The sequence below is a fragment of the Physella acuta genome, unplaced genomic scaffold (genome assembly GCF_028476545.2).
Source record: "Physella acuta isolate Inbredline_101_S28 unplaced genomic scaffold, ASM2847654v3 ptg001193l, whole genome shotgun sequence".
NCBI lineage: Eukaryota > Metazoa > Mollusca > Gastropoda > Physidae > Physella > Physella acuta.
This window is the reverse complement of record NW_026732710.1, coordinates 12,054-35,675: the sequence shown is the minus strand read 5'-3', so window position 1 is coordinate 35,675 and position 23,622 is coordinate 12,054. Positions and strand designations below refer to the sequence as shown.

Sequence of the window (23,622 nt, the reverse complement as noted above, 5' to 3'; positions counted from 1 at the left end):
TGAAACTGATGACGTTCAGTGCCTCCAAAAAGTTTCAGAACTACTGAATTAGATGCTTTCCTTATCATTGATTACATTACGGAGATTTTAAAACTATTATCATAACCCGTTATTTAGATATTAATTATTTCAAATTTCTATCTGCAAATAAACTGCAACCTACGAGATGTAACACTATAATTTATTTTTACTTTTGTTTGATAAGAGTTTTTCCCCTTGAATACATAATTTAAAAAAAAAAATTCGATGAACATTGTGTTACGCCTAAATGCTCTTACAATTTTAATTTCTTATTACCCATTAGTGGCATGGTCACACAAAACTATATCTTCACTGACTGCTGTCTTCCCGCTCTACATGGTAGAAATTGCTTGCTAATTCGTATAAGTAGGCCTATAGTGTTTATTTACATTTCCCCTCCCCACCCCAGTCAAACCAGCCATCCCACTTAGAAGTGTCGATAAATGTAGATAAGCTATAATATTGTATAGGCATAAATATATTAACTATTTTTTTACCTCTTATTCCCCATATAAGATTACAAGTACTGAACCATCCATTAACTATCCATACCATCATTATGGGCTCGACAAGATTCTTAACATCTCAAGTTCAAAACTCCCATGTCAGTTAAAGCCGTTATTCATATTTCTGTTTCTACAGTATATCTAATGGGTTTGCAACTTAAAGTATGTTTCTAATTACATATTTAGAAAATTAGGCTTTGTTTTAAACAGCATGACATTAAATGAATTTATTCTGGGTTGCGAGTATTTAGAATAACCTTTGTGTAAACACAAGCCTAAAAAATTCATTGCGCTAGGCTAAATAGTAAAATGTAAATAGTGTGACCTTTATCTTCGGGAATACCCCCAAAGTGCAACCTCTAAAATTGCCAGTTAAATTATCAAATAAAATTTCGGACGGTTGCTCAACGGAAGGAATTATAAACAGTTATCAACATTGAAAACTTTTTCTGTGCAGACAACGTGACATATACTTCGACTTTAATAAGCTTGTTTCATGTTTGTAATTTGTTATATTTAAGCTAATTAGTAATGTTAACGTGTTATTAAACTAGAATCACAATAAATCTGGCAGGAAAGTCCATAACGGTGCGCCTGCGCGCACCATCCTTGCGCACGAGCCTGCGAAACGTTGAGATTGCCCAGGGCACCCGGAAAGAACGAAAATGCTTATTTAACTAAGTTATTGTCGTCAAAAAGTAGAAGTAGCAAGTAAAGTAGCGTTGTATTAGTATTATACGTTTAAATGTTTATAATAGAGCACTATAATGGCCAATAATAAAATATGTCTAAAATAGTCCTGACTGTCGAGGTCTCTATGCTGAAGTCCTTACAAATTCCAATATTTTTATTTATTACCAGTCGACCCAGTCGACTGTCTTTCACAACTGACTGGTAAACCACCTCTCAAATATTAATTAATATATAATTAAATAAATATATAATATATATCCCCCCCTCCCGTCTAGATCTAGAATCTAGACTAGATTTGACTAGATCTAGATCTTGATGTAACCAAACTCTAACTCTAATCTTTTATCTAGTCTAGAATGTAGATCTAGAGTAAAGTTCCACGCGTGGTTAAAACACCGGTGCGGTCATCGCCTGTTTATCGCTTCGTACAATATTTGTTTTGATGTTTTATACGAAACTACCGATATCTGCTGTAAACCTGTCCATTTCTAAATATATCCAGGTCAAATTCTTTTGTTTTTCTCCTTCTGGAAGTCGAGTTTTTAAATTTTAAAGTTTCGAGGTATGACGTCGAAGGCGATTCTAGTTCCCCGTATGAAAAACACTAGGTCCCGGATGAGATGAATAAACCAACCAATCAAAGCTTTTTATAACTAGGTTAACTATAAATAGCTTCTACAATATGTGCGGGACACTGTACATACGATAGATTAGGCTAATAAAGCAACCTGATAGGTGAATAGGGGTGGCCGCAGCTTGGGTGTCGATTTGGGTGGTTTCACCGCGCTGCGTAACCAACGACTTGAGCTAGACTAGCCTAGTTCTAGATGCTCTACATTTCAAGCTAAGCCTAGAATCTGTATAATTTCTATTTTTTTCTGCTGTTTTAAATTATTTCGATCATCTACTTCTTCTAAATCTAGTTTGTGTCTCTACATACAAGCATATCTAAGCAAATGTTACGTTATGTCTTGTCAGTGGTTGTTACGTCCCTTTGTTATGATTATTATAGTTGCGTCCATTGAGTCATCACTGGGTCAACTTTTAATGTGGTTAATTAATTTAATTAACATGTTTTTAATTTGGTTTTGAAATCTATTAATTAATAATACAATCAACAACACGTTTAAAAGTGTAAAATATTTATTTTATTTATTAAACTAGGATTAAAACGTATAAAACACGATCGTTACGCAAGCCGGTTCAGATGGCCGCAGGGAAAAAAAAAGAGGGGAAAAAAATATCGCAAGTAGCACGTCACTAAAACATGAATATCTCAAATTCAATGCGTAGGAATATAAAATGATTGATACATATTAAGAGTAGAAAGGCAGAGGAATAATATAGTACTTTGGGTTTGTTTCTGTGTTAAACGGTTACAAAATAGCGCCCGATGAAAGTCGATGAAAGTTGGGAGTTCGCTATGTGTGACCGCGCGTGGAACTTTACTCTAGATCTAGATCTACTAAAGAAATTCAATCATAGAATTTTAATCCAATAATATTAATTGTGGTTAGCCTATGTTAAATATAAAATAAATAAATAAATATTAAAATTAGGTAGGCCTAATCAATATTTTATATTAGGGCCTAACAGTTTTACTTTTAGGTAAATCTGCAGAAGCTAGTATTTAGTAATGTGCAACAAAGTTGCCACATTGATTGTTAGGACTTTAATAGAAGTATATTAGTATATTCAAGTATATTGTGATATATTTGTGCCAAATATTATAGATAATTGAATAATAAACCAAAATCAATGACTAGGCTATAAATTAAATATATATTAATATGGTAATCTATAGTTTTGGGTACGTAAAATCGCCCGCGGCTATTAATGTACGAAAACGTTACCTCATTGTCAAGGCTGTAATAGAAGTATATTGTGATATGTTTGTGTCAAATATTATAGATAAATGAATATTAAACCTAAATCAATGGCTAAATATATCAATATAGGCCAGAAATTAACTTTAAACAGCAGTGTCTGCAAGCAAGATTTGCTATATAATCAGCAGCCATTTGTAAAATAGAGTGACTTCCGCCTGAATCTCGCGCTATAAGTCTATAAAAATAAAACTTTAACAAGATGGCTGCTATAGTAAATGAGCATGGTTGCATCTGTTGGAAACATCGCTGGTGTTCATTTATTACTGAAAAGTTTTAATTCAATTGTTAAAAAACAGGTACATAAATGAAACAAGGAAACATTTTTGTATTTTTCAAAACACAAATCCTCCTCAAAATGTGAAATAATATTAAAATGCAAGGAGTCACCTGTTTTTCACATTACTAGTCGCGGGCGATTTTACGTACGCAAAACGATAGATTACCATTAATATATCAATATATATAGGCCTACTGAATATAGGCCAGAAATTAACTTTAAACAGCAGTGTTTGTGAGCAATATTTGCTATATAAACTGCAGCCATTTGTAAAATAGAGTGGCTTCCCCTAAATCTCCCACAAAAAAAAAACTTAAACATGACGGCTGCTTAAGTAAACGAGCTTTGTTGCATCTGATGAAAACATCGCTAGGCTTTATTTATTACTGAAAAGTTTTAATACAAGCGTATAAAAACAGGCACACAAAAAATATACTAATATAGGCCCTAACTTTCAAACATTTTTGTAACTTTCAAAACATAAATCTTCCTTAAAATGTGAAATAATTAGGCCTACTAAAATTTAATGAGGCACCTTCTTTTCACATTACTAGCCTCTGCCGATTTTACATACCTAAAGTGATAGATTACCAATTATTAATTTAATAAATTTATTGTATTAGGGACTATAAGTATAGTGTAGCTAGTAAAGTAATACTAATACTAGTTATACTATTAAACTATAATTAGGCCTACTGAAATTTAATGAGGCACCTTCTTTTCACATTACTAGCCTCTGCCGATTTGAGGTACCTAAAGTGATAGATTACAAATTATTAATTTAATAAATTTAGGCCTATTGTATTAGGGCCTATAAGTATATTCTAGCTAGTAAAGTAATACTAATAGGCCTACTAGTTATACTATTAAACTATTAATTTTTTAATAGTATGCCTATTATTATTATTATACAAGATCTAGTAATGGTGGTAAACCACTATAAATAAAGACTAAATATTTCTAAATAAGGGCCTAATTATTAATTAACTAGGCATGCTGCCCAGCTTCGCTTAGGCTTTCGAAAACATTGAGAATTTGAATGCTTAATTAATTCGCCCGAAGGTCGGTCTACGACCTCAAGAGTTATGAAGAGGTTCCTCCGTGGACATTTTTTTTCGATTTATAGCTCATATAAGGTACCGGTCAGTCGAGGTCAGTTTTGACCCCCACATCGTAGACTTTTCGGCCAACCGGCCCCCGTGTTCTGTCGCACCAAGGCAAGATCATGCCAAATTTGAAGCGCCTGCGGCGCCGGGAAGTGCCCTATCGGACACCCGACAATCTAGATCTAGATCTAGATTCCTAATAGAATTTTTTTTTTAAGTTTAGCCCGAGCATAATAATCCCAAATTAGCCAGTTCCAAACAAAGATTTTGTATAAAATAAATAAGTCTTGAAATAGTTTAGTCCTAATATAGAAATTTATTTTTGGAATTGATTTTAGAGAAGTTAGAGTCTAAATCTAGATCTTAGCGTCTACGTCTAGATCTAGTTATTGCCTAGATTTAGATTTAGATTTAGTCTAGATCTAGAATCCAAATACATAAAATAAATTTTATGAGTTTAGGCCGGAAAAATTGTATTGTATATGTAACTAGTGTAGTTACCAGGGACGATAACAACGCAATAGTGCAGGTGTTGGGCTGATAACGATCACAAAGCCGCGGCGCAGTTCACAGGCTGACGTAACAGTGCAGATGGTTTATTAATCGGATTGTAGGACAGAAGCTGCGCAATTAATATTCTGATGCAACGATTAGAATCGATTACGAATACGATTACAATTACGAATACGATTACGGATACGAAGGGATATATAGGAAGGCGACGGCTGAGAACGAGTCAGTCAGTCAGTCAGTCAGGGAGTAGAAGTGTGGCAGTATCAAGTTGGTTATTGAACGGTGTAGACGTATTGTGTTAATAGGGACGATAGACATGTGCATTCGGTTATGTGAAGACTAGTGAGGACGGTTGGGGGTCAGTTGATTCATTATATTATTGTGAAGCATTTCTTTTTGATTCATGTAATAAAAGGATCAATGGTAAACCTGCATCTTCGAGTATCTATATTGTGGTCGATGTTGTGTAGACTGAGTAAATACACTCGTTAACATTTGGCACTACAAGCAAATAGACTGGTTACGTTTGGCGTTGTCGAGCAGAAGATGCAACTAGACTCGGTTACATTTGGCGTCGTCGGCAGGGTGATTCAACTAGACTTGCCGCTTTAGGCACCCATAGTCAACCTAGTTCATAACTGTGTTGTGTGTGTGTGAATTCGGACATTCAGGAACAGTGAAAATTGAGGAACGAGGAAAATTATTCATACATACACGGTAGGAAAGGTTTTTTTTTTTTTCTACTCAAAGAATTAAAATTAGAATGTCTACTCTGGACGAGAAGCAGACCCATATTGTGGTCCTGCCCAGAGAGTCCCACATCAACAAATTTTACGGGGACGGTGCTCCAACTTTAACCAACAGGTTCAGTGAAGAGGTCAAAGCGGCCTGGGCCTCGAGATACATGTCACCAGAGGAAAGATTAAGACTGCTGATGGGCAGTATAGGAGAGACGGTTAGGGCAGAGGTCAAATGCCACGATAAAACCATCCAATCAGATCCAGATAAGGTGCTGGATCTAATTATGGAGACCTTTGGGGAGAGACGGTCGGGATCGCAACTGCTATCGGGGTTCGTAGGCTTAAAGCAGAGAATGGCGGAGAGTGTGATGGAGTATTCACACCGAATGAACAGGGCCTTTGATTCGGTAAAGGGCAAAACACCTGACATTGATGTGCGCCTACTGAGGGACCATTTCATCGAGGGGCTAGCAACCCCGATCTTAAGGAGAGAGTTGAAAGAAGAGGTCTACAAAGACCCACAGTTGACCTTCCTTCAGGTCAGGAACTCAGCGATCCGCAGGTCCGAGGATGAGGACCAATCGAACTGTTCGGTAGACAAAGTCTCTGTGCCGGAACAGAAACAATCCCCACCCACAGGGACCGGCACGATGGAAACCATGATGGCTCAACTGTTGGCCCACCTGGATAAGGTTGACCAACGATTGGAGAGGTTAGAAAGCAGGTCAACAGCTGAGAATCAGGGCAAAAACGGGACAAAACAGAGACAGGTTGGACAGCCGCGACCTGCCGGTCCATCGCTCCGGTGGACGGCTGACGGTCGACCAATTTGCTTGTCCTGCTCACAACCCGGACATATGGCACGGTACTGTCCGGTGAAACGATCGCACTCTGTAAGGCAGGTCAAGGCTACAGAGCGGCGAGGTTATGGCGTAAGAAACAAAATGGGACAAACAATGAAAGAGTCTCAAACAAGACTCGAAGAGAAATTATCAGATATTGAAAAAATGAACTGTGAAATGAACTTGAATGTTGAAAAGTTTCAAGTGAACAATTTGTTGGCAGAGAAAAATGATGATAAGGAAGAAATTGGTAGACTTAATAATGAGATCTCAATGTTAACCATGAAACTGGATAGGGAAAGTTCATGCAAATTAAAAGCACAGGAGAAATGTTCATCTTTAGAGTGTCTGTTATCTGAAGAAGAAAATAGAAAATTTGTACCTGGTTTTGCAAAAAATGCCGCACCGTTGCATGACTTGGTAAACAAAATGACAAAGAAACACAGTAAGGAGAAAAAGAAAGGCAAAACACAACTGATAGGTGAATTATGGACTGAGGAATGCCTGAACTCGTTTAAGCTACTGAAAAATGCTTTGACAGAGGCGCCGATATTAGGATACGCAGACTTTGACAAACCATTTCGGCTAGAAATTGACGCCAGCTCTAAAGGTCTGGGAGCTGTACTATCACAACAACAAAAGCAAGGTTTCAGGGTTATTGCGTATGCCAGTCGAGCTCTGAAGGAATCAGAGAAGAACATGACAAATTACAGCGCCATGAAACTAGAACTTTTGACATTAAAATGGGCTGTGACTGAAAAATTCAGGGACTATCTATTAGGTGCTAAATGTGTGGTATACACTGACAATAACCCCCTGAGTCACCTACAGACAGCAAAGCTGGGATCCATCGAACAGCGATGGGCAGCAGAATTGGCACTCTTTGACCTAGAGATAAAATATCGCCCGGGGCGGTCCAATGGTAATGCGGACGCTTTATCAAGGAATCCTTACGAGAGACCGGGCGATGAGGAAGAAACGCTGACAGGAATATGTGAGGTCAGAGCGTCAACAGATATCCCTCACGGGGTGCAAGTAATGCAAAACGGGCAGACTGTGGTGGAGCACATATCCACAGAGCCCCGACATATGGACATCAGTGATTTTAACTGCCTTAATCATAAAGAGATAAGAGATGCCCAGAGAACGGATAGCGGGTTACAGCCGCTATTGAAACACGTCCAGGAACAAAAATTCCCAAGAAGAAGGGAAAGAGAACAGTTTGGTCGGGAAACAAAGAAACTACTGAGTCAGTGGGACCGTCTCAGTATAAAGGATGGTGTTCTCATGCGGAGAATTCATGACCAAATAGACGGGACAATACACCAGGTGGTGGTGCCTGGACAGTTACGAGAAGAAGTGCTAAAGTTGGCACATGACAGGGCAGGACACCAGGGTCAGGACAGGACGCACAAAATATTACGACGGCGGTGTTACTGGCCCAATATGGAGATGGAGGTCAAACGCCATTGTGAGGCTTGTGTGAGGTGTCAGCATGCGAAAATGCCAGTCGTTAAAATGAGACAGCCATCAGGACACTTACTGGCGACAAAACCACTAGAGATTGTGGCTATGGACTTTACGTCGTTGGAGCAATCATCGGATGGGACGGAACATGTGTTGGTAATGACTGATGTATTCACCAAATGGACTGTTGCGGTGCCCACACGAGATCAGACGGCTAAAACAGTGGCAAAGGTCTTAATAGAACACTGGTTCACCAAATATGGCATACCAATACAATTACACTCTGACCAAGGAAGGGCCTTTGAGTCAGAAGTAATTAACCAACTGTGCAGCCACTACGGGATCAACAAATCTAGAACAACCACATTTAATCCGAAAGGAAACGGACAGTGCGAGCGGTTCAACCGCAGCATGCATGATTTGCTGCGTACTCTAGAACCTGAACAGAAAAAACGTTGGCCTGATTTTCTCCCAGAGTTGGTATATCTATACAACTGCACCCCCCATGCCACAACCGGCTTTTCGCCACACATGTTACTGTTCGGACGGGAGGCTCGACTCCCTCTTGACTTGTTCCTAGGGAAAAAGGAAAGTATGACTGGCTCATACACCGCACTAGAATATGTGAATGAACATATGAGACGAATTAGAGAAATGTACAGGGTGGTACAGGAAAGACTAGAACATGAAGCACGGCGAAGGGAACCGCCGGTACAGACAAAGGACCCGCCACTCAAACTGAACGACAGGGTATTACTGCGTAGCCACCCGTTAGGCAGAAACAAAATCCGCGACCTCTGGGGACAGGAGATATGGCAAGTCGTGGAGATGCCTAAAGTAGCAGGTGGCCCCTTTAAGATAAGACCCATCAATCACACCAAACCGGATCGGTGGGCGAATATTGCTCAATTAAAGAAATATTGGCATAGGCAAGAAGAGCATTTACATACAAGGAAACCTAAGACAATTAGGGAACCGGAAACTATAACGGAAATTCACATACCCATCCCGGAACCATGTCACCATCAACAGAACAACAGCGATACACAAGTGGAGGATAACGGCAACAAAGAGGATCCCGTTCCTCCCAGAAGCAGAGAGACAGTAGACCATCAGATAAGTGGTCCGCGGAGAAGTTTGAGAAACAGAAAGAATACGAAATTTTTCGTCAGCAACCATCAATTCTTTCATGGTCGCGCTGGTATGAGAACAGACTGTTCAAAAAGTTATAAAAGTGAACTGGTGAAGGCACCAAACGAAAAAAAGGTGGATGTGAATTCTAGAACTGCTTTGTGTCTGAGGAATATGATGTAGACACATTTGATATGTGAAATAGGGATAACTGTCAATCTTTTACGAATGTGACGACATTGACAGTGAATGGAACAATAAATTTTTTTACAATGGTGCGATTGATATTTAAGAAGTGCACCTACCAAGCGTTGTTTGTGGTTGAAAACACACAAAAAAAAAAGGCGGCGGTGGATGTAACTAGTGTAGTTACCAGGGACGATAACAACGCAATAGTGCAGGTGTTGGGCTGATAACGATCACAAAGCCGCGGCGCAGTTCACAGGCTGACGTAACAGTGCAGATGGTTTATTAATCGGATTGTAGGACAGAAGCTGCGCAATTAATATTCTGATGCAACGATTAGAATCGATTACGAATACGATTACAATTACGAATACGATTACGGATACGAAGGGATATATAGGAAGGCGACGGCTGAGAACGAGTCAGTCAGTCAGTCAGTCAGGGAGTAGAAGTGTGGCAGTATCAAGTTGGTTATTGAACGGTGTAGACGTATTGTGTTAATAGGGACGATAGACATGTGCATTCGGTTATGTGAAGACTAGTGAGGACGGTTGGGGGTCAGTTGATTCATTATATTATTGTGAAGCATTTCTTTTTGATTCATGTAATAAAAGGATCAATGGTAAACCTGCATCTTCGAGTATCTATATTGTGGTCGATGTTGTGTAGACTGAGTAAATACACTCGTTAACATTTGGCACTACAAGCAAATAGACTGGTTACGTTTGGCGTTGTCGAGCAGAAGATGCAACTAGACTCGGTTACATATACATTTCATAGTGTACGTAGATCTAAATCAAATTTGAATGAAATAGTTCATTTCTTTTCATTCTAAACACGGCAGATGACGTCATTAGTTAATGTATAAGCAATAGTGACGTCACAGTTTTATGCGTTCTTTTTCACATATATTAATGCTTTTCCGGTTGCATAAATAATACTGTTTCTCTACATTCGAATACGCCTTTAATTTTTATTTTTCTTCTTTAACTAAAATTGTGGTTATACATTTAAAACATCTAACATATTATTTTCAACAAAAGTCCGTATAAAGTTCTGCATATATCGCTGCCGTTTCTGACGTGATGTCCGGCGAAAATATTTTGCGGACAGACAGAGAGAGAGAGAGAGAGAAGAGCGCACATGGCCTTTTATAAATTAGGATTGTAATTCCAGATCAGATTGAGTTAGGCTAAGTGCTTTACTAGTTTGACATGACTAGAAAGTTTGACTTACAAGGCCTACATATAATTAGGCCTAATACTTAGCCTAATATTAATAAGCCTACTATTTTATTTAGGCCTATTACTTTTTAACTTAGGTTAATTTTGCTAGGGTTGGTTGTAAGAATCTATCAATCTAGACTTAGGACTTAGATCTAGATATAGTCTAATATAGGGCCCTATTTCTCCAGATTTGTTAACATGTGTTGCTGAAAAGTGACTGTACACCACAGTTATGTACTTTACTGTCACCCTATTGAAATAAATATCAAGCGTAGTAGCCAGTAATAGGTCTAACCGTAATTGGTGGTTTTAAGATTATTTCATCAAAAGAAACTTAAGAAGAAAAACATCAAATTAGCAACAGAGATTCGCTGCTGGTACCAATTTATTGTGCAATGCTGATTGCAGTTTTTTAATGACCTCATAATAAAACCATATTTTTTTAAATGAATTTGCTCCAATCACACCACAAATGTCAAGCTTTGTAATTTTAGCCAGCCTCTTGTAAACATCCAACTCCTAACATTATAATATATAATGGATGGATAGGCCCTATTAGGCCTACTTGTTAATATAGGATTAGTTGGCAACATTAGATCTTCATTAGGTCTATATTCAATATATTAAAATTACATTATTGTATTGAAAATTGTAAACCCACTTTCAATTTCACATAACACTTCTTGTTACCTAAAGAACTTGTAATACTAAATGGTCATTACCTGCCTGTTAAGAATCAGTGAATTAAATCATTACAGCCATTTGGGATCCTATACTATGAATCTCTGAATTGTGGATAATGATGCCTAATGATTATTAATGGTCACAGCATTTATATTCATATCACTAGGCCTAGTGTTAGTAGTATCACCATTATCAGGTTTCATACACTGCCCAAACTCTATTAGAATGTCCTAGTCCACCTAGCTCTGATGGGTACCTAACACATTAGGGAAAGTAAAGACGGCTAGTCGTAGTGCTGACCACACTATCCCTTCATATGCCATGGTCACAGTAACAGTTGAACTCACTATTTCACTTCCCCCACGGACCGTCAGGTTCAAAAAGGGAACTTCACTATTAAATAAAGTAACAAAGGCCTAATGGATACTGGCTAAATGTTTATTTTGTGCAGTCTACGTCTTCTTGTGCCATGACTAATGTAGTTTGGATTTAGGCTCATTAATGCTTTAACTGGCAAGCATTCTTGCCTACTAAGTAAATCATATATTGGCTTATTAACATTTCGATACAATTAGAGAGGAGGGGGGAAGTATGTTAATATATATTTTAAACATTAAATTAAATGTTTGGGTTGATGGCTTTTAAATGTTAGGCATTGAGTTAAAATTGAGAACTTTTAAAATTAACTGTGTTTTTTTTTTATATCATCAGATATTTACATGAACATCACTGAACATTAGTCTCATTTAAAAGGCTTAGAAATGTAATATGAGCTTTTAAGGATTGAAGAACTTCATAATGTAAGTACCACAAGCTTTTTTTCCCACTGTCCAATAGAACTTTCTAATCAAATTGGTTTTCCCATCAAGAGTTTAAATCGGAAGTAATTGATGATTTTAAAAAAAGGACGATATTTCGAGTCGTCCCTTTAAATCCTGATCAGAACATCACCCTAGCCTCATTTAAAAATAGAAAAAATGGCTTTTTCTGACCTTTTTAGCTCCAAAAATGTATACCGTGATGTCAGCCGCCAACCAAAACGCAAGGAAAGCACGCGTTTGATTGGTTGGCGACTGACACTATGAAATCCTCTAGGAACTGCTTGAAATGTATACCAATTACTCCTAAATTTGTTGCTGAAGCATATTGCATATGAGTCCAAAAAAAAATACTCAATCTCTTTCATTTTGGATGTAGGTCTACTTTTTGCATCATATTTTTTTTAATATGCTTTTAAAATGATAAGAAAGTAGTTCAAGTTCTAGTTTTGATGGTCTTAAAAAGTGTCCTAAAAAGCAGGTTTTTTTTAATTTTTCTGTTAAAAAAACATTAAAGTTGCTGCATCAGAAGTTTAATTTAGATGTTAACAAAAATTAAAGGTGCCAATCAAAACCACCCTGACAAAATAACCCAGTCAATAGAGCCCTGACATATTTGCTCCAGACAAATTGACCCATGACATACGGGCTACAGACTAAACAGCTCATAAAATATTGGCTCTATACAAATAAATCGTATGACAATGATTTTTTATATGAGGTAACCAATCCATCAACCACACGCAGTTCTTAACCTTTACTACCAATAAACTGTAACTTTTTCATGAACCAGCAGCAATTCATAAAAAAAAAAAATCAAGCTCTTAACAGTTAATTTCCACCAATTTAAAATTTTTATGTTTTATTTACAATTGTGAAGATTTGTTGTTCAATAGGGCACAGAAGTTTAATTACATGATATATACTTGATGCTTATAGGATGAATGTTTGGTTTGGATAACCTGCAAATATACTGCAAATAAATGTACAGCTGGGACCTCTTTTTTCTTCTCCTCTCTTCCCCCCCCCCCCCCCCCCCCCCCCAACTGAGTTGGAACAGCCCACAACACACGTGTTTGATGCAAGTCATAGCTAGATGACCCTTAAATTTGAAACATACTATTTCCTATACTAGATAAAATAATAAAAAATAAGGCCTGCCAAATAAGAGCTGAATATGACATAACTTTTTAAAGGTGTTAGCTAAGCTAACTCTAAAGAGTATTGATGAAGGGGTCCCTGTAGCGGGTGTCATATTTAATGAGGCAGTTTGCCAGGAGAATTAGACTTTTTGTGTAAGATTATAGACACTACTAAGTTTTACTGTTTAGTTTAAAAATACAATGAACTTCATTATTTATTCTTTCCAGACCTTACTAGGTGCAGCACTTGACCTGAAATTGAAATGAGCTGAGATGTTGCTTGATCCTGGTTTGAATAGACTTAATAGTTTAAACTTGATGTAGCTGTGATACAGAGTTTAATTGAATAGATAATGTTTATTTTGTATAAAATTTGTGGAAATGTATTTTTACGAAAATCCTGGTAACATTTGTTTGGTCCCATTTTAAATCTTGTCAGATTAATTTGCAAGACTGCCTGCTTGTTCTGAGTTTTGAGCAATAAATTTGTAAAAATATTGCAAGAATGTCAAACTTTCAGCCTATTGGTAGTGAAAAAATTGTAATCAAGACTGAGCCAGTAGACAGTTTTGAATGGGAACCCCAACAAAATGCTTCTGAAATGAATCATAGTTACCAACAGGAAAATGACACAAAACAGTATGACAAACATATTAAACAAGATTTATTTTCATGTAATGATAAAGAAATTCAGGAAAAGTTAAGAAATATGAAGAGAAACTCTTCAAGTTTTGATGAGTTTGAAACAGCCAAGGAAACTAAGGTGAATAAAAGGGGAGACATAGATAAAGCAAAACCCCAAGCAAAAAATGTCAAGTGCAAGAAGAAAAAAATTAAAGATAATGATGATGTCTTTACTCACAGCACAGAGGAAGTAACAAGAAAAGTTAGAAAAGTTAAAAAGAACTCTTCTAAAAGGGAATGTTTAAACGCCTTACCCTCAGAGAAAGATAACACTTTTAAACAATTTAAAAGACACAATTCAGAGGGCACTGATGCCCAATTCTATAATTTACAGCCAAAGCAGTCTGTACTTCATGAAGTTCAAGACTCCATTGATATGAAGCCTACAGTAGAAGAGCTAGAGGATTATTCAAGATCTGTTTCAAAATCAAATTCAGTTCAATCTTTGTCTGGTGATAACTCTTTAGGAAAAACATTGGCTACAAGCTTACAGCTGATTGCTACAAACACTACCTCACCAATAATACCTAGTGATAGCAATGGCACTTCTTATAGAATGCAGGTTATGAGTTGTACATCTAGTTCTCATTCATCTGTAGCAGTTACTCCAGTTGTTGTTCTTTCTCCTGTTGTACCACCTCGAAGATATAAAACCAGATCATCCTCTAAGACTGATAAAGTTAAAGTAAAAAAAGAAAGAAAGTCTCATACTGGCAACAGAGCAGATGAGGGCAAAACAAAATTCAAAGATTCTGAAATGATTAAACCCATTTTAAATAAAGATGGAAGTGTCACTCTTTATCAATGTGAAGAATGTAACAAGGTTTTCAACAAAAAGCAGACTTTACGACAACATTTTATTACACACACAAACAGATTTGCATGTCCATATTGTGATGCACGTTGTAAAAGTAAAGGGGACCTCCGCACCCATATTCAGACTCATACAAAGGAAAAGCCTTATCATTGCGATGTCTGTAACACAGATTATACAAGAGAAAGCATACTAAGAAAGCATATGAAAACCCAGACTCACATCAGAGCTTGCTATGAAAGGGACAACTTACTGCGTTTGCAGAAACAAGCTGATAAGAGTTCTGAGAAGGATGTTGATCAGTTTATCCCTGCTCAGACTAAAGTCCGGTTGGAAGGTTTCTCTTGCAGTCATTGTTCCAAAGTTATGTTTTCTAAAATTGAGTATAGAAGACATGTGAAGTCTCACGATTTCAAACATGTGTGCAATGTTTGCCAGAAAGGCTGTAAAACTGCTTTGCTTTTGAAAATCCACAAAAGATCTCATGCCAAAGTAGGTCACTTATCTTGTAAAGTTTGTGCAAGATCATTTTCAAATATATATTGCTTAAAAGAGCATTTAAAATACCACAAATCTTCACATTTCAAAAAACCATCTGAGGAAATGTTGATAAAGGCTGCTATAAACAAGCACAATAAAGATATAGTTAAACTTAAAAGTCATACCAGTAGCAAAACGTGCCTGTCTAGTCTAAGTAAATTGATTAAGCTAGAGTGCGAAATATGCCAGAAAACCTTTTCTAGTGAAAAACGCTTAGAAAATCATGCACGTGTACATCAAAGTACCTACATATGTGGTATATGTAAAAAAGCATTTGGGTCTGTGCCTAAATTGAAAATTCACTTAAGATTTCATGGTCGAATGTTTCAATGTGAAACTTGTGATAAAGGTTTTTTTGATGAGAAAGAGTTACAAGAACACATTCAATATCAACATATTTTAGAAAAGAACTATCCTTGCAAAATTTGTAATGATCGTTTTACTACAGCAAATGAATTAAAACAACATGTAAATCACCATGCTCCAACTATGCTATTTAGTGGAGCCTCACTTGAGGAGAGCACCATTCCAGTTGTAAACAGAACATATAAAAAGTCTAGTATTGGCTATCATAATTCAAAATATTCTGAAACAGAAGAATCAAGCGATGATGAAGGTTCAAATGTGCATAAAAGCTCAAAACCATGTGACTCTGATGATGACAGTATTTTGGATAGTAACGTGTTTTTTGAAATAATTAACAATGCTCTCGATGGTAGTGATGATAATCTAAATGATGCTGAACTCTCTGACTCAGATGAGGAGCTATTTTCTGGTATTAAGGCAGCTTTAGAATCTGAAGTAATGAGCTCAGGAGAATCTGATAATGGTGAGTCCAAAGAGCCTTTACTCCAGAAACCAATTTTATATACTCATAACGAAATTCTCAAAAAGAATAGTGTTGAATTTGAAAGGTACTCTTTGATAGATTCAGAAAAAAGTATATTTAAGTGTAAATTGTGTGATATTTCCTTTGATGAGCAGAAATATCTAAAAAATCACTTAAAATGCCATGTTTGTGAATATTGCAACAAATTTTTTACTGATAAAGAAAAACTAGCAGCTCATAAGTCTCGGCATGTGAAACAGCTCTTGAGAGAAATAAAAAATGAAGCTGGCCGATTACAGATACCTAGATTCAGGTGGAAAGGTTTTCTAATGCCATTGTCTGATTCTGATCATGATATAGATGATCAATTTCTCAATGAACTGGAAGATATTTTGGAAGGTGAGCCACCAAAAGTACAACGCTCTGTCAACTTTCTTCACACTCTTTCACATGATGAAATAGTTCGTGCCAACAAACAAATATTTGACCACTACTCTTGTCTAGATCTGACTAACAACATATTTGCTTGTACCATATGTAAAAGAAAATATGCAAGACCAACTACTTTAACTAGACACTTTAAAACTCATGTTTGTCAATTCTGTAACAAATTTTTTGAAGACAAATCAGATTTATTGGAGCATAAATATAGACATAGAAAGAAAGCTGCTTTAATGAAAGCTGAGATTACTGGTGAAGGAAGCAAAATGCCACCGTCCCCTATAGTTTCTAAACAAAATCGAGACATGTTCAAGAGATATTCTTATGTTGACTCTGAGAGAAATATTAATCGTTGTACTTTGTGTTGTAAAGATTTTGTACGCAGAACTGTACTGACACGTCATATGAAAACACATATTTGTTGTCATTGTGACAAGTTTTTTGAGGACAAATATGATTTAGCTAAGCATACAACATTCCATAAAGTGGAGAAACAATACATTGATGATGATGGCCCAGAAAATGATGATTTTGCAGAGTTTGAAGAAGATGATAAACAATACTCCACCAATTCGTCCATTGCTGGAAATTTGGATAATGATGAAAAAAATATAACATTACCTCCATCCTATTCATCTTCAATAGGACATTTCAATCCACCTTTTCATACACAACCCACATGCAGTAGCAGAAATGATACCATTACATTTATTCAAATTCCAAGTTCTGAAAGCAGTAGTACTGCTAATGCTCAAGTATATTCTGCTCCGGGAAATGGAGCATCCTCATATCAGATAATCTCTCAATCTGTAGAAGTCTATAAGGAGAATGGGCAGGAATCTTTTTTGGTAGCTTCATCAAGCTGTCAGGGACAAGAATCTGATAAAATTATTACAATATCTCAGCCTCAGATTGTCCCTACTAGTTCAGAAAGCAGAGAACGACTATTTGAATGTGGTGAGTGTGGGAAAAGGTTCTTCAAGAATGGTCACTTGAAGTCCCATATGACTATTCATACAGGTGACAGGCCCTATGTGTGCCGCTTGTGTGGGAAGGCATTTGGCAGAGGAACTACTTTACGAAAACATGAGAAAACACACATGAAGAGATGTAAGATCTGTGATACTTCTTTTACTCACAAATATGAACTAGACTTGCACATGGAGATTCACAGAACATATGCATTTTATAAATAATTTTTTAAAAGGTGCATAAAATTCTAGTTTATTCAAATGACCATTTAGTGGATATTTCAGAACCTGTGATATTCATCATACATTTCCAAAGGATCAATACTTTTATATTAGTACCATTATTTCCTTAGAGTAAGAACTAATAATTGTAAATTCCAACTATTTTCAAATTTTAATGTATTTTTCTTGAAGAGTAAAATATATTAATGAGTTCTGATGTTTTGGACTATTTTTGTTAATTAAAAATTGTATCTTCAGAATAGATCATGGATTACAATTTTATGTATTTTGTAGGTGGTTTTTTTTTAGTGAAGAAATGTTACAAATAAAATATTTAGGTTATTCCTTATCATTTTATGTCTCAATCCGATTACTTTTAACTGTTCATACTGTCATAAACATGTGCATATTGTCTTTCTCTAAATGCTCAATAAGAAGCTTGTGTTAAAAATTAATATTTATTTAATGAGTTCTTAAATTTTATTTACTATCAATGGTTTTGAAGACATGTGATATTTTTTTATAAGTATAATACCCCGGTATTGATTGTTAAAAATTTCCATGAAGATTGTTAAATATTAAACACTAACACTGTTATTATTTTTCAATATCATATTGAATTTTTTTTGTTTTTTTTGCTTTTTGTCATGATGAAGTATGTTTTTAAATACATTGTGATTACATTTGCCATAAATCTTTATAAAGCTAGCATTATTTTATTTAAAAATTTAGTTCAAAAGGATTTATTTACATGAAAAACTGCTTCTACAAAAAGCTATAATTCACAGTAAAGAGTTTTGTCCTTCTAATTTTTAAACAAAAGATAAAAATTTAAAATGGGTGTTCTTTTATCTATGCTCATGCAGTCCTAAATCTTTATAAATATGTAGATGGACAGCTTGCTAAAAGGCTCATGAATTGTTAATAATTGTTGTTAATTTGAATTTTAAAGGTTGAATTTCCCTAATTATGTCTGACTATTTAAGTTTATTTAAGTACAACGTTGGGTACTACAATGTTTATTATTTTAAAAACTATTTTGTCTAGTTAAGATTAAACTTTTGGATATAAAACGTGAGTCTATTCCTGCTTCATTCTCTTATCTGTTTTCGTTCATTTGGTTTCCAATTCCTTGTTCTCTATTCATATTGGATTGTCTAAATATTATTGCAACACTTATTGTCTTAATTTGTTGAATTAAAAAAAATAACTAAATGTTTTTTATGGTTCTTCTATGAACTTTGCAATACATTTCTATTCCATGCCACATTGAGTTGCTCACAAATGATGGTAATAGTAATCACCAATTTGGTCTTTTTTTTTTGCTACTTTAGCTGGCCACTTTGCTTGCAGTTTGAAAATTTGCAAATGTTTTGTTCTGGCCTGGTGGAGTTTTAATTTTTCTGACGGTGGTCTTATTGTGACAATAATGCACATCAAATGTCACTCACTTGAAAATTGGACAATGAGATGGTACACGATTGGAAAAGGAGTTACAGCCTTAGTACAAAAATGTTAAAGAAGGAAATTCCGACATATCTTTGCTTATTCAAGCCAGGCCAAATATAGGGCCTGCTTTCTGAAAGCATTTAGTGTACGTTAATCACTCTCTGTAAGAGGGATGCTCTCGGTAGCCACCGATTACACTACCGCAGGATGTGACTCATGTTTCGGTTTAGTTATAAAATGTAGTAGCTCACCATGTCCCTATAGTAAGGTGCTCATTAAAACCATATAGACGCTGTAGTGCTCAGCTGGGCGCTATTGGCCACCCACGTTGTAGCTTGTGACCTTATTCCGCCCCAATCCATTTCGCGGGCTGATTAGTCTCTAGATCCAAATCAAGAAAAGATCGGGTGTTAGCTGGTCTAGTGAGGAAATATTATCCACTAGCTGACCCGCGCCGTAAGCATACGCAGCTATTTAGTTGTTTTTTTTCCTCCCCCCCCCCCTCCCCCGAGTGATGAGTGAGACGACAATGAAAAGATCAAGCAGAACTTGTTAATACCTCCCTTAGTTTCAAATCGGTTTAAAAACTGAATTATCTACCCCTAAAAGGTCGTCCATAAATGACGTCACACTCGTAGGAGGAGAGGGGTCCGTAATTTTGTGGGGGGGGGGGGGGGGGGGTCACACATTTGCATTATAAAAAAGCAATGTTAGAAGACGGAATGTTAGTTAGACGTTATTTCGCGTTTTAGAAAACTGTTTTAATAAATAGCAATAGGAATTGATTAAAATTCTCTATTTCGACAAAGTTCAGACAAGATTTTGGAAAAATTTCGGAGTTTTAAGAAAAATTCAACTGCAATTTTGAGGGGGGTTGTAAGCTGAGGTGTGGCGTCATTTTAGGGGGGGGGGGTGTCTGGCTATTTGTGACGGAGGGGAGGGGGGGGGGTAAAATCGTCAACAAAGCGTGACGCCATTTATGGATATCATTCACTGACCCGGCTCTACGATTGTAAACATTTATCGTGAACCATGGCTCACCAGACTGGTGGGGGTGGAAGCAATATGGTCTGTTGAGCATGCCTGGAGAGCGAGGGAGGGGGAGGCTCGGCGTGCGTATACGTCTTGTCCCGCATGGTCCCTCCACGAAGAGAATTATAATATTACGAGCCGACCCGCGGCGTATCATACGCCGCTATTTAGTTGTTTTATTATCTATTTTTCAGTAATTCATACTTTGTGAATTCGACAGTACCAGTGCTGCCACTCACAATATTTGCTTTAAAACACTATCAGATACCCCCCCCCCCACCCTACTTTCCCCCAACCCCTCCACCCCCCCCCCCCCTCCCCCGTGAAAGCAGCCTCCTCTTAGTTAGCTCCCATAAGTTTAAATCTTTCAAACTAAATTATCTGCCCCTAATCGCCGTCACTAAACCCGGCTCTACGATTGTAAACATTTAGCGTGAACCACAGCTCACCAGACCATGTGGGGGGTGGTAGGGATATGCCTAGAGATGAAGAGAGGAGGCTGCTAGGCGCGCTTACAGCCTGGTGTTTTCTAGGGTATCCAAGAAGAGAATTAAATGTTTAGATAGATTATATAGATTAGGATTTCACTGGTCAGTTCCAGCTTTGGCCGAATAACTGTATTACTTATTATATCTAGGAATTGAAACAAAATTAACCCTTATCCCGCGTAACATAATCCCTGCTAGGCCAATGGGGTCAAGTGATTTTTTTTTCTAAATCTAGATCTAGTAAATTATGCTACTTCCATCACTTCTTTTTTAAATTTAAATTTTCGGTTCCGTCCCGTTTAGCGAAATAAATAATTAAATATAATTTAACCCATTCAGTGATTTTTTTCGGTGTCTTTTTTATGGTGAACGGGAAAAAAGTTTTTGCGAGGTAAAAAAAGTCACAAAGGAGAAATTTTATCGGACAAAAAGTCACAGAAGAAAAGTCACAAACATCTTTTTAAAATATTTTGATTTAATTGTTAAGAATTGAAAAATTGTGGGTGTTTATTAGTGTGGATTGCTTTTGTTTTAGTAGCATATTTATAAAATGAAAGCAATACGGTTTATAACAATAATACGTAAAAATAAAATTACGTAATGTACACTGCAACCTCACCTTTTGTTACGTATTTAGTTAAATACGCGGTAGAAAAATTAATTACACAAGAAATTTTGGTACATCATTGTGCTTTGCATATTTGTTAGTGCCTGTTGGCCATTCTTTGGTCGGCTTTTCCTCAGTCGGCCTTGTCCGTCCATATTGTGTGTTGCTGACGTTATGCGTGAAAGCCAGCCTTTGTACTGTGTCGGCTTTCTGTTTTGATCCTATGCTTTGTTACGTAATGAGCGTGATGAATGTGGTCAGAAAATGTGGTTGAACTATCGTTGCGGTAGGTTGATGGCAGCAAGTTTGATTAGCAACGTCTTTATGCCATTTCACGCTAATTAAAATACAGGATTATATGTATAGCGGAATTAAAACCAACATACACACTTCATCATACTAAATATTTTTACGTGTGTTATAAATGTTACTATATATATATATATATATATATATATATATATATATATATATATATATATATATATATATATATATATATATATATATATATATACAACCTACGCACACTGCATTACAGTTAATTAATCTAAGTTTATTTGCACTCGATGAATCATTATTTAACACATAGATCTACAAGTATTAACGAATTCCATGCAAATTTATAACTGTGACTTTTTTCCTGTGACTATTTTTCTGATGTTTTTTTTTTTCGTGTTTTTTTTTTCCTGTGACTTTTTTTCCTACAATCCTTTTTTACAAGCTTTTATTTAACTCACTTCCTCGTCAGTCGACAGTCGACAGTCTGTCTGTCTAGACGGAAACGCAGGAGTGAAAATTCGGACAGTTCTACTTGACCGACACGATTCACAGTTGGCACGTGGGTCAAGACATGAAGACAATGCAATCTGAAACTAAATTTGACTTAATTGGATGCCTAATTGATTTTTTATGAATTAATTAAAATTTGGACCGAATTAGTAGGCATGTCTAGCCAACCACACCACACGCGTCATCAATAGCTGCGCCATCACGACCACGTAATGGCTGCGTTCAAAAACCATTGCGCGCCTACTGAACGTGATATTCAGTAGGCGCGCAATGGTTTTTAGTCATGTAACTCTATTGTAGATAAAACATGTAAAGTACTGAAAAAAAAATTCATAAAAAACGTTTTAATAACAAGCTTTTATGTAATGATGCACTAAAAAGTAGAAAATAAATTATAGACTACTATTTAAATAACTATAAAGAAAAGCGTGGGTGTCTTCCTTAACATTAGTAAAGGTATCCAATAGATACTAAAGTGACCCACGCTTTTCTTTATAGTTATTTAAATAGTAGTCTATAATTTATTTTCTACTTTTTAGTGCATCATTACATAAAAGCTTGTTATTAAAACGTTTTTTATGAATTTTTTTTTTATATGTTCACCGATACAGGAACGACTACTCAATCTTCCTTATTAGATGAAACGAAACAAATCATATTCATAAGTTCATGCTGGTAGTCATTCATGATGCAATTCTTGTGTCGGCTGTAGTCTATTACTTTTTATATTAATTATTAGATTCTAGACTTTTTTTTAATTAACTAGATCTAGATTTTACTAGACTAGATAGAAGATCCTGGTCCTATATTAATAACGCCCTAGCCCTAGCAGAAGTAGACGAGTCTAAAAGTTAAAAGTAAAAGCCTAGCACTGCACTGCTAGATCTAGATCTAGATCTAGATCTAGTAGCAGCACTTAGCAGCATTGCCGCATTGGCTTAGCTTTTTATTAGTTTTTAAGTTTTTAAAGCATTTTTTTTTTACTTTAACTTAACTCACTTTTTTTTACACTTCAAGTAACTTTATTCACTTCACTGTAAAGTGTAAATAGTAAATACTAAATAATATTTAATATACTTAAATATACTAATACTAGAATCTAGATTCTAGAACTAATAGTACTAATACTACTACTAATAGACTAATAGTATGATAGAGATCTAGATCTAATACTAATTAATAGAGTTAGAGGAATCTAGTGTTCAGTGCTGCTACATACTACATATTCTTTGCAATTCAAGCCTATTTGTTACGAGCAGACCCGCGGCATATCATACGCCGCTATTTAGTTGTTTTATTTTCTACTTTTCAGTAATTCATAATTTGTGAATTCGACAGTACCAACGCTGCCACTGAAAATATTAGCTTTAAAACACTCAGTAGTTCGGTAAGGACGATAACCCCCCTCCTTTCCCCTACCCCCCCCCCCCTGTGAAAGTAAACTCCTCTTAGTTACCTCCCCTAAGTTTAAAATCGTTCAAACTAAATTATCTGCCCCTAATAGCTGTCACT

The 23,622-nt window shown here is 36.2% G+C and overlaps 1 protein-coding gene across 2 annotated transcripts; it reads left to right on the top strand.

Moving 5' to 3' along the window:
* The first annotated feature begins 785 nt into the window (after window positions 1–785).
* LOC131956991 (zinc finger protein Xfin) lies at window positions 786–19,025 on the top strand. 2 transcript variants are annotated; one of them, XM_059321684.1, is made up of 3 exons: window positions 786–1,025; window positions 11,993–12,081; window positions 13,470–19,025. In XM_059321684.1, exon 3 carries the CDS (start codon window positions 13,747–13,749, stop codon window positions 17,743–17,745), a length of 3,999 nt encoding a protein of 1,332 aa, XP_059177667.1. In that variant the 5' UTR covers window positions 786–1,025; window positions 11,993–12,081; window positions 13,470–13,746; the 3' UTR covers window positions 17,746–19,025. The 2 variants fall into 2 exon arrangements, with proteins under 2 accessions (XP_059177667.1, XP_059177666.1); XM_059321683.1 differs by lacking the exon at window positions 786–1,025 and adding an exon at window positions 1,113–1,238.
* The last annotated feature ends 4,597 nt before the right edge of the window (window positions 19,026–23,622 follow it).